Here is a 16,378-nt window from a genome sequence, read left to right as displayed (position 1 = left end):
GCGACAAGGTGCGCAAAAATTCCAAAGAAAAAGACGACAGTTGATTTATAATCATATCAACATTATCACGCGTGTAGTTGTAGATTGTTTTCTTTGGCTTTTCTGGTTTTTTGTTCTCTAAAGTATATTCACAATGAAGCACATTGTCATAACTGATATTGTCTAAAACATTCACAAGTACATGATCGGGCTCGGTAGTCAATACAAGGTCTAAAATAGCATCACCGCCAGTCGGCAGTACAATCATTTGTGTCAAATTAAACAGGGCTACTACATCCAAAAATTCCTGACAGTCAGACCTTCCTGCGCTGCCTTTGGGTGTACACGTCCGCCAGTTTATGCCTGGGTGATTAAAATCACCTGCCAAAAAAATAGGGGACCGGGGATATCTGCATTGTATGAGGCTGAGCGAATCATTCCGTTTTTCATTGAAGTCGGCTGGCGAGTTTGGCGGACGGTAACATACTCCGACAGTACAGGTTACAAATAATGATAACTGTAGTGCGACCCATAAAATTTCAATGGTAGCCTCTATTTCAACTATGTGAGCGTTGAAGCTGTTTTTTACAGCAACTAACACACCACTGCCCCGAGAGGCCGTTCTATCTTTTCTAAAGACGAGGAAGTTATTCGACAGTGATAGCTCAAAATTAGCCACATCTGGGGACAGCCATGTCTCTGTACCAAGTACGATGTCGGCAGAGCAGCCCTCGATAAAAGAACACAGGTGGTCCTGTTTATAAAAAATGCTTCTGAAGTTCAACACAATCAAAGATAAGGTTCTACTTCTGCAATGCTGTTTAGATTACGTAGTTGGCGCAGGCGCGTCCCGCCTTGAAAGTGGGACTACATTATCGCTCGAGTTATTATAGGTATAGAGTTTGTTATCCAAGAACAATTTATCGAACCGCAATCTGTAATTCTCGTTAGGTTTACGTTCAGCGCATGCGAAGTCCCGAAGCCTTTTCCTAATAGGTTGAATTCGTGGTGAGAAATCTTTTTCTATTCAATCAGATGGAGATGCTATCTATCTATTTATCTGTCTGTCTGTCTGTCTGTCTGTCTGTCTGTCTGTCTGTCTGTCTGTCTGTCTGTCTGTCTGTCTGTCCACCCACGACTTCTAGCTCTCCTGGCCGTCGATACCAAACTTGGTATGGCATAACAAGACTGTATGAAGAACATATATGACTAGTAATAACATGAAAAGCATAATTTGTATGTCATAAATGTCATAATTTACCTTTTAAGCTGGTTTCGTTCACATGGCTTATTGCAGAAGTGGTAAAGCATGACATGATTGCATGCTGAACACAAGTGACAGACCCTAACATGAAACTCATGACATGCGTGTCATGTAACAGCATGATTACATGCCACGCTCATGATGCACTCGCAGCACTTGTGCTAGCGTCACATGTACCAAATTTGGTATTATAATACATGGATGGATGACGAAGGTATGTGACTGGTGGAAACATGATAATCATGAGATGCGTGTCATGTAACAACATGACTACATGCCACGCTCATGATGCACTGGCGGACGTTTTGCTAGCTTCACTTATACCAAATTTGGTATTACGGGACATGAATGGATGAAGAAAGTATCATACTGGTGCAAACATAAAAAGCATGACATGGGCATCATTTAAAAACATTATTACATGCCATGCTTTTGATGCATTCGCGGCCATTTCGCTAGCGTCACGTATACCAAATTGGACATTACGGTACGTGAATGGATGACGAAGGTATGATACTGGTGCGAACATGATAAACAAGAGATACCTGTCATGTATCAACATGAGTACATGCCACGATCATGATGCGCTGGCGGCTGATTCGCTAGCTTCACTTATACCAAACTCGGTATTACTTGACACAAAAGGACGCCACAGGTTAACGACACATCCAAACATGATAACCACGACATGTGTGTCATGTAACAACTTGACTACATGCCCCACTCATGAAGCGCACGAGGCCATTTCGCTGGCTTCACATATGCCCAATTTGGTATTACATGACGCCTATGGATGACGAAAGTATGTGACTGGTGCAAACATAATAATCACGAGATGTGTGTCGTGTGAGAACATGACAACATGCCACAGTCAAGGCACCAATATATTTCGAAGTGACGGGGTGCGCGTGCTCGCCGGCGTTTATTTTGTCACATCACGGCAGCATTGCCACGCCAGGCACCAGTCCTGCCAAATACTCCCAAGCGCGTGCCGCACTTCGTTGCTTTGACGCATGCGCATTTCAGCACGTCCAGCGTCCCTCCGTCACGCAAAATTGGGGACGGAGTGTTGCCTGGATAAAGCATTGGCCAAAAAGTAATGTTACTCTATGGGATCGGCGCGAAATGCTGCATGTTGCATGTCGCGCTGGTCGCTGGTCGCGCCTGGCGTCAGACGATGGAATGCTCGCTATTTGATAACTAAGCGTCGCTGTGCCCAGCGCCCAGCATGCACACGCGTCAACGCTATATTGGAGTATATTGGGCTATTCATGATGAGCTCGCGGCCGTTTTACTAGATTCACATATACCAAATTTAGTGTTACGTGACATCAATGGATGATGAATCATATGACTGGTGCAAACATGATAATCCTGAGATGTGTGTCATGTAAGAACATGACGCCCCACCGTGGTGGTCTAATGGCTAAGGTACTCGGCTGCTGACCCGCAGGTTGCGGAGTCGAATCCCGGCTGCGGGGGCTGCATTTCCGATGGAGGCACAAATGTTCTAGGCCCGTGTGCTGAGATTTGTGTGCACGTTTTGGGGGACGTTAAACCCCACATATCAATCAATAAATGTAAGAACATGACAACTTACCATGCTCATAGCGTGCTCACGGCTGTTTCGCTAACTCCACATATACTAAATTTGGTATAGCGTGACGTGAATAGATGATGAAGACAAACAACACATGCAAACAAGATAATCGTGACACTGAAGTTATGTATGGCATAATTTACCTCTATCTCGTAACGTTGTGCTGATTTTAAAGTGACATATCAACGTTTCTCATTTGTGGTTCGCATATTACCGATTCCCACTGTACGCGAGATCTACCCAACTTTTTCCTGCGTTGACAAACTGAAAACTGTTGCGCGTGTATTGTTTAACACGGTGACCTGACATTTTGGGAACGTTACCGCCAGTTAACTTTGCCCCACCGCGGTGGTCTAGTGGCTAAGGTACTCGGCTGCTGACCCACAGGTTACCAAAATCGAATCCCGGCTGCGGTGGCTACATTTGTGATGAAGGCCTAAATGCTGTTGGCCCGTGTGCTCAGATTTGGGTGCACGTTAAAGAACCCCAAGTGGTCGAAACTTCTGGATCCTTCCACTACGGCGTCTCTCATAATATGTTGATTTTAGTGCGTTAGACCCCACATATAAATCAATCAGCCAGTTTTTTCCTGTGAAGAAAAAAAGAAAACAACATACTAGACCAGACGACAAAATAATTTAGATAAATTGCATTTACAGTGCAGCGGGAGTGGAGGGAGTTGGATACGACGTCGTGAAAGCGGCTGAGGGGGTCATTCCCATATTGCCACTTTATTAGTGTACACCTGAAGTGGAGCGTCGTAGACCGGAAGCGGAGCCTCGTACACCTGAATTGGAGCAGCCGCGACTGCCAGCGTGCGAAACACCAGGGACGTGGAGTCCGTCTGTTGCACGCGCAGCTCTGGCTATGTATGAGCTGCATGAGAGGCGTGGTTTGGTAGTTGAGAAAATGGTGATCATGATGAATGGCTTTCATGACAACGCTATAAGAGCGATAGAACATGATTTTCTCGCGCGATCTAATGGTCTTCGATCCCCACATAAAATGGGTCGAGAATTTCCTGCTGGAATTAGAGTTTCCAGCCAGGTTTCTGGCAGGAAATGGTTCGTTATGCTGGGAATTTTTTTCCATTTCTTGCTCTAAATGGCATTTTCAACTAGGAATGTGTTCTATTCCCAGCAGGGGATAGTATTTTCAGGCTGAGAATGAAAATCATTCGCGGCTAGAAAGCCATTTTCAGCTAGAAGTTTTCCAGTCTTCATAGAAAGTTATATTCCCTGTAAGAAAATTTTCTAGTTTCAGTTGGGAAATACTTTGCTCAGCAAGAAGTTATAATGTTTGTGTGGAGAAAGTGGTATAGTTGACAAAAGAAATCCAGATACGCGAAAATTGCTCTACAACTGAAAGCTGATTAGAATAAAAATGACTTGGAAAGTTCCATCAGGCAGCCAATAGTCACATTTCACAAATTTGATCTTGAGCGCCCTATACTGCTGCCTTAACTGAAAAAAAAAAAAGTTAAGCCAGGAGTATAATGTACTTGTCTTTTACCTTTGCAGTATTACAGAGATTTGTGCCCGTCAACATGGTCTTAAATGTTACAACTGCAGACGTCAAACCAATCCCGGCTCGAAAGCAATTAGAGTCCCGGCCGGAATATGAGCCAGGAAATAGTTTCCAGACAGACTTTGTCTTGCTGGAAATGAAAGCTATTCTGGCCGGCAATGCAAATTATTCTCGCCGGAAATGGAAGCTGCTCTGGCCAGGAACGACAATCATTCCGGCCGGAAATGGAAATAATTCTGGCGCAAATGGAAGCTGTTATAGCTGGAAATAGAAATCCCTACCGTCAGAAATGAAAGCGGTTCTCGCTTCAGCGAGCTGAAAAAGCGAGGCCGATTGGGCGCGTACGAATCACCCAGCGGCAGAATTACGATGCCCAACTCTATAATCTGCGACACCGACACGTACTCCATCAGCCCGGCGAGAAGGTGGGAGCATGGAGGCTTATCCGCCGCCAGGGACTATCCTGAAAAGAGAGATGTGGCTACAAAATAAAAAAGAAGAAAAAAGTGAGCCGCGAAATTGTCTGCATCAGGGTGCTACACCTCAACAGTAGCTCACAAGGGATGGGGGTGAGGTGGGATAAAAAGGATAGAATTAAAGGTATAGAGAGAGAGAGATGATCTGAGACAGCGAGTGAGGACATAATGAGGGAATAGGAGAGATAGGAAAGATGGGAACACGATCACAGGAGTCCGATGACGGGGCACCACTTGCGAGTGTTTGTCAGCGTCAGAAGATGGCGTAGGGTAAGTCCATTAGGTCAGAGCTACGCTGTCGTTGGAGATCGGCGTCAGGAGATGACATAGGGCCAGCCCAGTCGGCCAGAGGTACGCTGACATCGGAGATTGCGAGGGCATAACCCGTCGGCAGGGAATCCAACGAGCAAGTCCCATCTAAAAAAGTCTGAAGAGGTAATTTGGCCCTTACACAGTTGCACAACGCCTAGTGACGGCATTAACGTGGTCGTTCTTGACAGCCCCTCGAGAACTCGCCAGCACAAACCAGAAATCATGTACGTTATGCGAATGAAGCCCTATCATTCGGACTGATTCGCACCATACATCTACTGCACCGCTCTTTGTTGTAGAGCATCGCGACAATGCTTTCTGGTGGGAGGCAAATGCCACATTGATTATGCGACACCAAAAAAGAAGAAGAGCGTGCGCAGTGAGAGAGAAAGACGAGGATACCATTCGATCTGTTTCACAAGTGTTCTCGTATAATAAAGCGAGTTGTCCTGCATTCAACTGCTGCTGTTTCTGCGTTCTGACAATACATACTTTCTTTATATAGGTCACTCGCTTGATCGGCTGGCCACGCAAGGTTTGTGAGATATTCACAGGAGTTTCGAAACGTGCATGACCAATCGTTCAGTGAACTTAATTACTTTCATTCTCGCTTTTCATGGCTCTTTTCACACCACGCAAAGAGCAACATGCCGTCTACTGCTGGTCGAGTGACGATAAGACTGCACGAACAAATAAAACCTGACTATATCTTACGATTTGTGTCCCCGATTGTGCCGCAAACACGAGGCGTCCATCTGCTGCTTGGTTGTACTCAACAGCATGCTGGCATGCTCGCTTGAGTCACAGGGTCATTGCCACAGCATCGCACTCTCGTTGTGGCATGTTGCACTGTCATCAAACCATACATTTCCAGTTCAGCAATGAGAGCACAGTAACGCTCTTGCCCAAAATGCAGACTGCAGGCCCCGGAAATTCTCAAGTTCTATCGATTACCTGAAGGGGGCAAAAAATCAACCATGGCGCAATGGTTTATTGTCCGGATGAGTATGCAACAAAGAACACCAGGGGCGCCTGCGATAAGTAACCACAAGCGAAACATGCCAAAAACGGGATACGAAGTGATTGCATTCTACCCACCAGTCAGCCAGAGTAGAAAGGAATTTACTAGTGAAACCGACGCATGGTACATCTATCGTTAACTGCAGCAAGCATATTTTCAATGCTTGGCGGCGCTTACCTTAGTCTAAACGAGCCGAGGCTACGCATTGAAGCGTTCAAGTGGTTTGAGGTGCTGACGGCTGGCTGTACACGTGGGACGAAACTTATAATGGTGCAGGTTTGCGAAGATTCCAGAAGGGTGCAGGTTTGTGACGATGCTGATAAAGCCCGATAGACTAAATGTCGTTATAGGCAGCTAAAAGGGTGTAAGCCCCTGAATGTAAATACTCGCAGCATTTTAAATAAAATACATGACCTGGAAAGCTTTGTGATTGTGCACAAACCTCACGTAGTATTCATAACCGGAACCTGCCATCACAACGGCATACCTGATGTGAGACCACACCTGCTTACTACAAGATCCATAGGCGCGACAAAGCCTCCGGAGGCCGTGGAGTAGCTCTTTTATTTTCGATATCATTGAACGCCCTGAGGCTACCGGGCATTCCTGGAGTTGAATGTGTGATTATAAAAGTTTCCTTCGATGAAATTAATCTAATATTTGGAGGATTCTGCCAAGCCCCGAACACTGATAAGACGTTCTTTCATGAATAAATAAGTTTTTTTGCTGATATCGAAACAATGCATCCAATTTGCTATTAGGCAGTGACTTCAATATACTTCTAATAAACTAGCCTCAAAATTTTTCTGATCAACTCTGCAGATTTTTCAAACCACTTGTTGACCTCTTTTTATTTGACAATTTAATGCAACTGGTAAAGAGCCCACTTTATTTGACAATTTAATGCAACTGGTAAAGAGCCCACTCGAACTCAAAGGAGCAGCAACCGAACCCCATGTTCTGCTGCTACATAAACTCTCATGCCTCGGTATTACTCCTGCATTGCTTGATTGGATCAGGTGTTATCTACAAGACTGGTTGCAACGTGTTGTAATTAATGGTTCCTAATATGAATAGGTTTCTGTTACTTCGGGAGTTTCACAGGGGTCTGTATTGGGACCCTTGCTGGTGTACATTAACGATATTGCTCAGAATGTGTCATGCAAAGTACATCTGTATGCAGATGATTGTGTGATTTATCACTGTATTAGATCCACCTTGCACCATCATTACTTGCAACGAAATTTAGACGGTATTACGTACTGGTGTGATAAGTGGCGTATGAGTCTGAATGCTAAGAAGTGCCAGCGCGTCTCCTTCACTCATAAACGTGACCCATACCTCTTGCATTATACATTAGACGCCATCCGGCTTACGCGAGTAACTGAGTATAAATACCCTGGTGTTTACTTTTCTTCAAATCTTACCTGGCCTGATACCTTGAATATGTCACAGCTTGATCCTGCAGAATGTTAAACTTTGTTAAACAAAACTTCCGGTTAGCTCCTCCCAAAATCAGAGAACTACTCTTCTTTTCGAATGTACGACCAACCTAAGAGTACGTCTGTGTGGCATGAGACCCACAAAGAAAAACTTTGTTAATATACTTAAGATCAATCAAGACCCTGCAGCTCGTTTTGTGACCAGCAACAACGACTTCAGTGTCAATGTCACTGCCCTTAAAGATAGGTTCGAGTGGGATTTGTTGGCATTACGTAGGAAACACTTGAGACTAGAAATGCCTTTCAAAATATTTCATAGGTTGATCAAAATAGATAATCTTATCTTTCACCTCTGCATTTTTTATCCAAGAGAACTGACCACCCCCTAAAATTAGGAGAAATTTTTTTGCTTTCCGCTCACAATCTCCCAGTCGAATTGGCTCCCACAGGAGGTTGCTGACTGCCGCACTGAAGGATCTTCGAGGGACATATTTATACTGTCATAGCTGCATTTTTTATGATCTCTTTTTGTGACCATCTTGTTTTCGAATAGTTCTTCTTGTGTAAGGGTATTTTACGTTGTGTGTTTCCCCCCCTCAATAATGCTCTCGTGCGCTGCAGGTATTTCATAATAAATCAATAAATAAATAAATACCTACTTCTAGACTTTTCTCTTGTCAACAGTGGAATTATGCGTCGAAACACACAGGTTGAGGTACTTGAAGGCATATCTGATCATAAAATGGTGTCTCCTACTGCGATTATAGGTTTTAGAAAAAAAATTCAGCATTGCCACGGCTTGAATGATATTGAGTGTGGCGAAGCGGCCTTCAACTTGTCCGTCCATTCGTGTGTCCGTCTGTGTATCTACCTAGTGGACACTCTAAGTGCCGTCATTTCGCATCTCAGGTCCCCTGTGGCACATACCCGCTCTAGAACGGTTATATGCCAAACGTGTCACGTCGACGAACAAAGGACATTGCTCGACCCTAAGGAGCCTCGCCCCTAAAACAATAGGTTCAAAAAAAAAAAAGACTTCTCTCATTACTCATGCCAATGACGTCGACAGTTTAGATCATATGGACAAACCTTTTTCTGAGTTTTTCTGACTTCACGAATCTGCTTACATTCAGTAGATCACTTATGGTATTTTCGAAGAATCGGTGGTCAAATGCATACATGAATACGTTCCATGTAAACATAAATTTCTGCGAATAGTTATTATCTGGACAACAAAATAAATATACAATTAGGTTGTAAGCTGAATAAAGCTAGAAAACAGCACAAACAATGCCACTCAATGAACAGCACCGGTAAAATTCAAAGATTGCATGTACAACCCAAAGGCCTACTTACAAAAGCTAAATACCACTATCAGAAAGTGTCTTTAACAAACTTTTTGCTTTCATCTCTCGCAAAGTTCTGGCATCATATTGCACTAAAAATGAAGCCTCATTTGCTCTTCTAATAAACAACACATATCTAACTGACAGTACAGATATTGCAGAGGCATACAAATTCGTGCGTACAATAAACTCATAGTGTTTCACCTGGCGGATGAAAATTATTTCAAAAATAAACTGTCGCAATGAGAATTACACGTAAGAAATATCCCTTCACTTTCACTTATTCTAATAATAATACCAATATATCTCTTGTTCACAGCCATAAATACTTTGATGTTATAATTACCTTCATTTAAGGTGCAATGAAAACATAGAATACACACGAAAAAAAGGCAATGAAAACATTTGGGTACTAACGAAAAGTCTCTCGCAAGACTACTTAAGAAATTGAAATTTTGGCGTACAAAACTTATGTGTGACCCTTTCTGGAATACGCGTTTGCTGTATGGGACCCTCACACATTAGCAAATATTAAAAAAATCTGGAATGTGTATCAAAAAAACGGTTAAGTTTATCTACAATGCTTACAGTAGAGGTACGTGTTCTTCAGCCCTCCTGAAAGCTCTGAATTGGGAACCTGAGAACGCAGGCGTGCCTGTAAAAGACTGATCAGACTTCATATGATCTATCGCTAAAAGCCGATGTAGGCGAATATATTGAACCGTCAAAATCACCAATACCACGGTCACACCACAGCGAAAAAGCTAAAAAACTTTCATGTAAAATCACTACTTTTGAAAAATTCTTCTTTGCTCGAACAGTGCGTCGTTGGAACGGGCTGCCCAATAAAGCTACACCATGCGCAACTCTTTCTTCATTTATGAATGTGATATATATAGTGCATCTTCCGACTATCGTTTAATGGATTTGTTGTTGTTAATATAAATATAATCATTGGCACTGAATCTAATTTATTCTGCGTGTCTGGGTTGTATTGCTTTGCCATATTAGGCGCTAGCTCGTTTGTATGTTGCTTTGTGGGCACATTTTATTTTAACGGGATAGCCTTAAAAAGCTCGTTTCGCAGAAATTCTGGTGTCAGTGTCGTTGCTCGTAAGCGAAAAATCGTCTTATGCGTGACCGAACAATGGGGAGTGATACAAAGAAAAGAAATAAAATGATAAAAAAAAACCGAAGCAGAGTGGGGACTTAACTTGGCTTATTTAGGTCTAAGTTGATATCGAACCCAGGCCGTTTGCTTGGCAAGCTGGTGTTTCACCTCACGGCCACGCCTCGGCTTATGAAAACAGTGAAAAGAACTTCCTCAGCTTGGAAATGCTAGGAAAGTAGCTTTCATGCTTCACAAACACGCGCGTCCTGTATACATGCTTCACAATGCATCATGAAATATTGCAGTAGTAATGCGTGGCTCAAGCGTGCATTGCCAATGGGCGTCAGAATTGTGGTTATCATAATGTCTCTGTGGTTGAAAGCCGGTAACGCATTACAAAAGGCAGACACGCTACTGCGCCTATTACATTATGGCGACGTAGAGGGGGTGCATAGCATATTCGAAAAGGTTTCATGCACTGAGTGTTTGATGTACGCACTAGGAACAGGTTGTTGCTATCGTGTTCAACTCTTTAAGGCAAAGATTAAGGGTTCCCTAATTTAAAATAATTTGTACGCTGAAGAACAAATTACTGCAGAGTATTAAAAAGTCCCGTATTACTAGGTGTCTAATTTTTTAAGTTTTTATTTGCCCATTGTGTCATTTTGTCATTTTCCTCATTTTTTCTCGTGTCGATTTATCAGTCGCTCGTGCCTTCTTTTAGGCAAAACTTGCCCATTTTGTGCAAAATGAAAAAAAAAAAATCGTGTTACACTAGCTCACGCGTTCGATGTATCAAATTAAAGCTCTTCTAGATTTTTTTCCTCGACGCATTGTTTTGGCTATGAGTCCTTCCTGTTGTTTTCTTGCATTTTAAAATATAATACAAAACGCATACATACATGCCCACTCCTGCCTACGACCTCGCATAGAAGTCGGTACTATTGACTAGATAAATAAATAAACAGATGCGGCCACGCGCATACGTGGCCGCATCTACGTCTGTCTCTGCAATAGTGTTTTTTGGGAGGGGGAAGAGGATTTCCCATGGGGAGTTTCTAACCACATGAGTAGATACTCTGTGGGGACTATAAGTTCATGTTTATAGACTCCCTTAGTCTAGTAAGAGTATAATAAGGACATATCTCATATTCACTCCGCGAACGAAGTAAATGATTCCGGCATGGGAGTTTCTTGAGCTGATAAAACTCTCATCTCATCTAATATTTTTAACAGTGTCACGGTTGAAGAGGAGTTTCTAGTTTTCTCACTTCCGCATTTTGGTCGATGCAGATGCCTCAGGAATCGTTCATCGTTGGGGTCCTCGAAGCCTCTCAGGAAATTTGGTAAGTATTGTATGTAGGTTAACAATTATAATACTATATTGATAATTGTTATTATCGTTGTTGGTGTTGTCCTTGTTGTTATACACGTCTTTACCGTAACGTACGTTTTATCACCAATACAGTGAGCATAAAATAGTAATGTGCTGTCTAGGTCACGGTGCAAAAATACTTTAGTTGAGCGAACGCCGCGAAGCGAGCGCTTGGCCAGAAGGGACCGATTATGTTCTCGTTTGCGATGTGCCGATAGATGGCTCGCCGGGCTGAGGACCGTGGTGGGCTGCTGGCAAATTTCGCAAAGCATATCCGACACGTGGGCGACGGTTTCTAAACCTGAGAAAACCAGGCAATCGCATGATATCAACCACGCGACACGCATAGAGTGGCGCCGCGAAAGAGGGGGGGAGGACAAGGGAGGAGGTTGAGGGTGCGGTGAGGCTGTTGTGGCGACGATAAACTGTGACGTCATCCTGCTGGATTCCGTGACCGCCTGCTCCAGAGACAAGCGCCAAGACTCGCGCTATCTTGGTTTCCTTTATCCGGTTATCATGGGAGTCATGTGATCATTCTGACTAAATATATTTTACGACGAAACATTAAAGAGGGCTTTTTTTTCTTGGTCACGATGTAAAGAGCGTCTGTCGATCACTCTGACGAGCTTGACATGGTGTCAGAAGTGGTTCCGATGTAGCCAACTAGCGCTTCAACGGCCCCGTCAACAAGTGAGCGACTGGCAGCTGCGTCTACGAGAACAAGCCGTATCGGCGACAACGCTTCAGAATTTTGGGAATCAAGCCTCCTAAGCTCTTCGACTTCAAGAACGCAGCGGACTGGCCTGCCTGGATGAACGAATTTGACGACTACAGATTCGCGTCTGGGCTACTCGAGAAAAAAGACGAAGTTCAAGTAAGGACTTTTCTTTATACTATGGGCAGAAAGTCGAGGGAGATTCTTCGGTCGCTAAACGTAAAAGACGAAGAAATGGAGGACTTCAAGCTCGTAAAGTCTAAATTTAACGACTACTTTGTCCACACTAAGAACATATTCTACGAAAGTGCTCACTTTAATCTATGCCGCCAACAACTGGGAGAAACAGTAGACCAGTTCGCAACCGAGCTTAGCAAGTTAGCCGACAGATGCGAGTTCACAGGCATGAAGGAACGCCTAATAAGAGACCGCTTCGTAGTAGGACTACGGGACCAGGTTTTTTCGGAAGAACTGCAGATGGACCCCAAGCTAACGATGGCCACTGCTTTGGGAAGAGCGCGTACGAGCGAAACCGTAAAGCAACAGCAAGCAGAACTAAAAGAGCATGAGGGCACAGTCCCAGAAGCTTGCTTTGCCGCAGTGAAGCTCAAGAAAGCCGCTGCAAAGAGCACGTTTACTCACTGTCAGAAGCCCGCTTATCATCAAAATAACTGCAGTTATTGTGCCGGACCATTTCACCCGCGAAACAAGTGTCCAGCGCAAAAAGAAACGTGCAGATTTTGCCGGAAGTTGGGCCACTATGCAAAGGCATGCCGAAAAAAGAAGCAAAAAAACACAAATCTCGATAGCATCGCCGAAGCTAATGACAAGTTTATAGGCACGGTCGAGCAGTGTGCGAACACACAATCTGAACATTTCATGACGGTAAAGACCAGACGCTCCGCATGAAAGTAGATACGGGAGCCGAAGTGGCAGTCGTCGGTGAAAATTATCCTTTTCTTCCGCCTTCGCCGGAAAACGCAGCCGATCTTAAAAGACCTAGCAATACTAGCATCCGTACGATCGGAAAGTTTGACGCTAAAATATCTTGGAAAGACAGCTGTTCACAACAAACCATTTACGTCGTGCAGAACTTGCGCACGCCCTTGTTGGGACTACCAGCCATAAAAGCTCTGGGAATCGTTTGCTTCCTAGATGAATTAGACACTGCTGACAATATCGGAAGCAAGTATCCCAAGATATCCCAAGGCACGGGTACCATATCGGGAGAACACACCATACGCCTTGTGCCACATGCAATCCCGTACAGTCTGTCTACACCGCGACGGGTTCCTATTCTCATGAAAGAAAAAGTCAAAGAAGAACTGGACAGGCTAGAACGAGAAGGAATGATACAGAAGGTCGACGAACCGACAAAATGGTGCACGCCTATCGTTCCTGTAATGAAGCCGTCTGGAGCAGTAAGGATCTGTGTTGACTTAACTCACGAGTGTTGAAGATTGGGCGAGTTGGTTCCTCGTACTTGAACTGGTATAGCGCATCATGGGGAAGAAGAAACGGCCGAGCAGACCGACACAAGAGGACAGAGCGCTAACTTCCAACTGAGCTTTATTGTCAAACTGCATCAAATATGTAGACCGGCGCAAGCTTACAAAACCACCCCAACGCAACGACAAGATAACACACAACATCACACCGTCACACATCACAGATTTATAGGCGGTTATCCTGATTAAGGAAGGCCACTTCATGTTCCGATAAAACCAAAGAAGGGGCGCTAATACACGTGCTGCCAGCTCTTGCTATACAATGCGCTTCTATAATTTCTCGAGTTAATTGTGACGGGTGCTTTTTTACCACTTCGCATTGATCAAACATGGGGGTACATCCACAATCGCGGCAGTGAATTCCACTGTGGCCCTGAATTGCTTTGTGAACATTATAATGGTGCTCTTTTAGCCTTTCATTAAGGCGTCGCCCCGTTTGGCGAAATACCACATACCACATGAGAATGGAATCGCGTAAACAACCCCCGCTACACACGGCACAAACCGAGTTTTGTGCTTAGTTGCGCAACCAGTGGTACGTGATTTGAGAGGGTTGACTGCTTTGCAAAGCCGCTGTAATTTATCCGGCGCTGAAAACACCACTTTGACGCTGGATTTCTTCCCTATCTTTTTTAGCCGGTGGGAAATGTCATGCACGTAGGGTAAAACTACGGGTCTTTTACGGTCGTTAGATTCCGGCTGAGCCTCGGAGTTGCGGCCTTTCTTTATCTGTTTTAATTGCTTTTCAGCTATTGATGCCAGTAGGATCGCTGGGTACCCAGCACTCAAAAGCCTTTCAGCTTGAGCTGCAATGCTGCCCTGCATGACATGATGACACGATTTCCTAAGAGGATTGATGAGAGAAAGATTTGTGATGCTGCGCTTAACTAACTTGGAATGGGAAGAGTCATAGGGTAAAAGGGGTTTTCCATTTCTAGGTCCAAATAGCGAGCACACATGGTCATGTGAAAGAATTAAATTCAAATCTAAAAAGCGTAAGCTCTTGTCAACTGGCAACTCGTGAGTCAATAAAAGCGGTTTAAAACATTCTTTAAAAGTCATTACAATACCGTCGGTTAGGTGCTGGCAGGCAGCGTCGCTGCAGTCAATGAAAATTAAAAAGTGGTGACTGCAACGCGCAACCCTGTACTTCATGGTGACTGCAACGCGCAACCCTGTACACACTCTGGACGGTGTTGTGCTCCCTGAAGCGGTTCAACGCATATTGTGCCGCAGACCGAAGTTCGCCATGGAACCAGCCAATTCGCCGTACGATCTGCTCACCTACGTCAGGCAAGTGGCTCGACAGATTCCTGAGGGTGAAAGGGACAGGTGTGTTGCCGACGGCGTTGATGTGGTTTCGCGTTTCATGCCTTCGACCAAAAAACTGCCATTTAGGAAAGTCGTGGGACACTTAAAAGACAATTCACTAGCTCTGTTACCTTCTGACAAAGAGGGAGGTTTTGTCGTTTTACCGAACTCCTTATTTATTGAGAAAGCGACCACAGCTGTTCACTCCGTCTTTAGAGCTGAGGATGACACTTTCCTCAGCAAAGTTATACCCCAGGCAAAAAAACTGTGTGCCACCTTGGGTTTCGAAAAACTTGCCAAAGCAGTGGATAAGTGCAAAAAGCTTAGCCTTGATGTGTTCTTTATGGTCAAAACACACAAGGTTGATTGCCCTCTGCGGGTAAATGTGACAGAGAGAGGAACATGGCAAAAAACTGTGGCATTAGTTCTGCAAGAAAAACTTAATTTGCTCACCATCGATGACCCCTTTTTAATTAGGAATTCGGACATTGTGGTTAACTTTCTGGAACATAACGACAGGGGCTTAAAAGCACTTTCGGTCGATATAAAAGATTTGTATTACTCTTTGCCGCATGAGAAGTTGTTACAGTCTCTTAACAATGCCATTGACTCATTTGGTGCTGTAGCCTTCCAGAATTTCACGGGTGTCCATAACAGTAACCTCTTAGAGCTTCTGTCCTTTTACATCAAGTCGACTTTTGTGTCTTTTAATGATCGTAAATACATACAGAATAGTGGTGTCTGCATAAGGTCATGCCTCGCCCCGATCCTTAGTGACATATACCTTGCACATCATGACCAATTGCTGATGAGCATGCTGGACCAAAATATTGTCACCAAAATATGTCGTTACGTAGACGACTTTTTAATTTTCATTAACTGCAGCGATGCTGCCTGCCAGCACCTAACCGACGGTATTGTAATGACTTTTAAAGAATGTTTTAAACCGCTTTTATTGACTCACAAGTTGCCAGTTGACAATAGCTTACGCTTTTTAGATTTGAATTTAATTCTTTCACCTGACCATGTGTGCTCGCTATTTGAACCTAGAAATGGAAAACCCCTTTTACCCTATGACTCTTCCCATTCCAAGTTAGTTAAGCGCAGCATCACAAATCTTTCTCTCATCAATCCTCTTAGGAAATCGTGTCATCATGTCATGCAGGGCAGCATTGCAGCTCAAGCTGAAAGGCTTTTGAGTGCTGGGTACCCAGCGATCCTACTGGCATCAATAGCTGAAAAGCTATTAAAACAGATAAAGAAAGGCTGCAACTCCGAGGCTCAGCCGGAATCTAACGACCGTAAAAGACCCGTAGTTTTACCCTACGTGCATGACATTTCCCACCGGCTAAAAAAGATAGGGAAGAAATCCAGCGTCAAAGTGGTGTTTT

General features: G+C 44.0%; 2 protein-coding genes across 2 annotated transcripts in view; both read left to right on the top strand.

Moving 5' to 3' along the window:
- Nucleotides 1-16,378, top strand: part of LOC119167796 (WD repeat and HMG-box DNA-binding protein 1) — a 465,682-nt gene that overhangs the window by 174,879 nt on the left and 274,425 nt on the right. Inside the window, exon 8 of the mRNA XM_075883385.1 lies at nt 11,372-11,424. Coding sequence (XP_075739500.1) covers nt 11,372-11,424 — 53 coding nt within the window. The remainder of the gene's footprint in view (nt 1-11,371; nt 11,425-16,378) is intronic.
- On the top strand, nt 12,086-13,482 carry LOC142784986 (uncharacterized). The gene is made up of 2 exons (XM_075883408.1): nt 12,086-12,108; nt 12,159-13,482. Exons 1-2 carry the CDS (start codon nt 12,086-12,088, stop codon nt 13,075-13,077), a joined length of 942 nt encoding a protein of 313 aa, XP_075739523.1. The 3' UTR covers nt 13,078-13,482.

The sequence above is a fragment of the Rhipicephalus microplus genome, unplaced genomic scaffold, assembly GCF_043290135.1.
Source record: "Rhipicephalus microplus isolate Deutch F79 unplaced genomic scaffold, USDA_Rmic scaffold_16, whole genome shotgun sequence".
NCBI lineage: Eukaryota > Metazoa > Arthropoda > Arachnida > Ixodida > Ixodidae > Rhipicephalus > Rhipicephalus microplus.
This window is presented reverse-complemented; position numbering and strand designations above follow the sequence as displayed.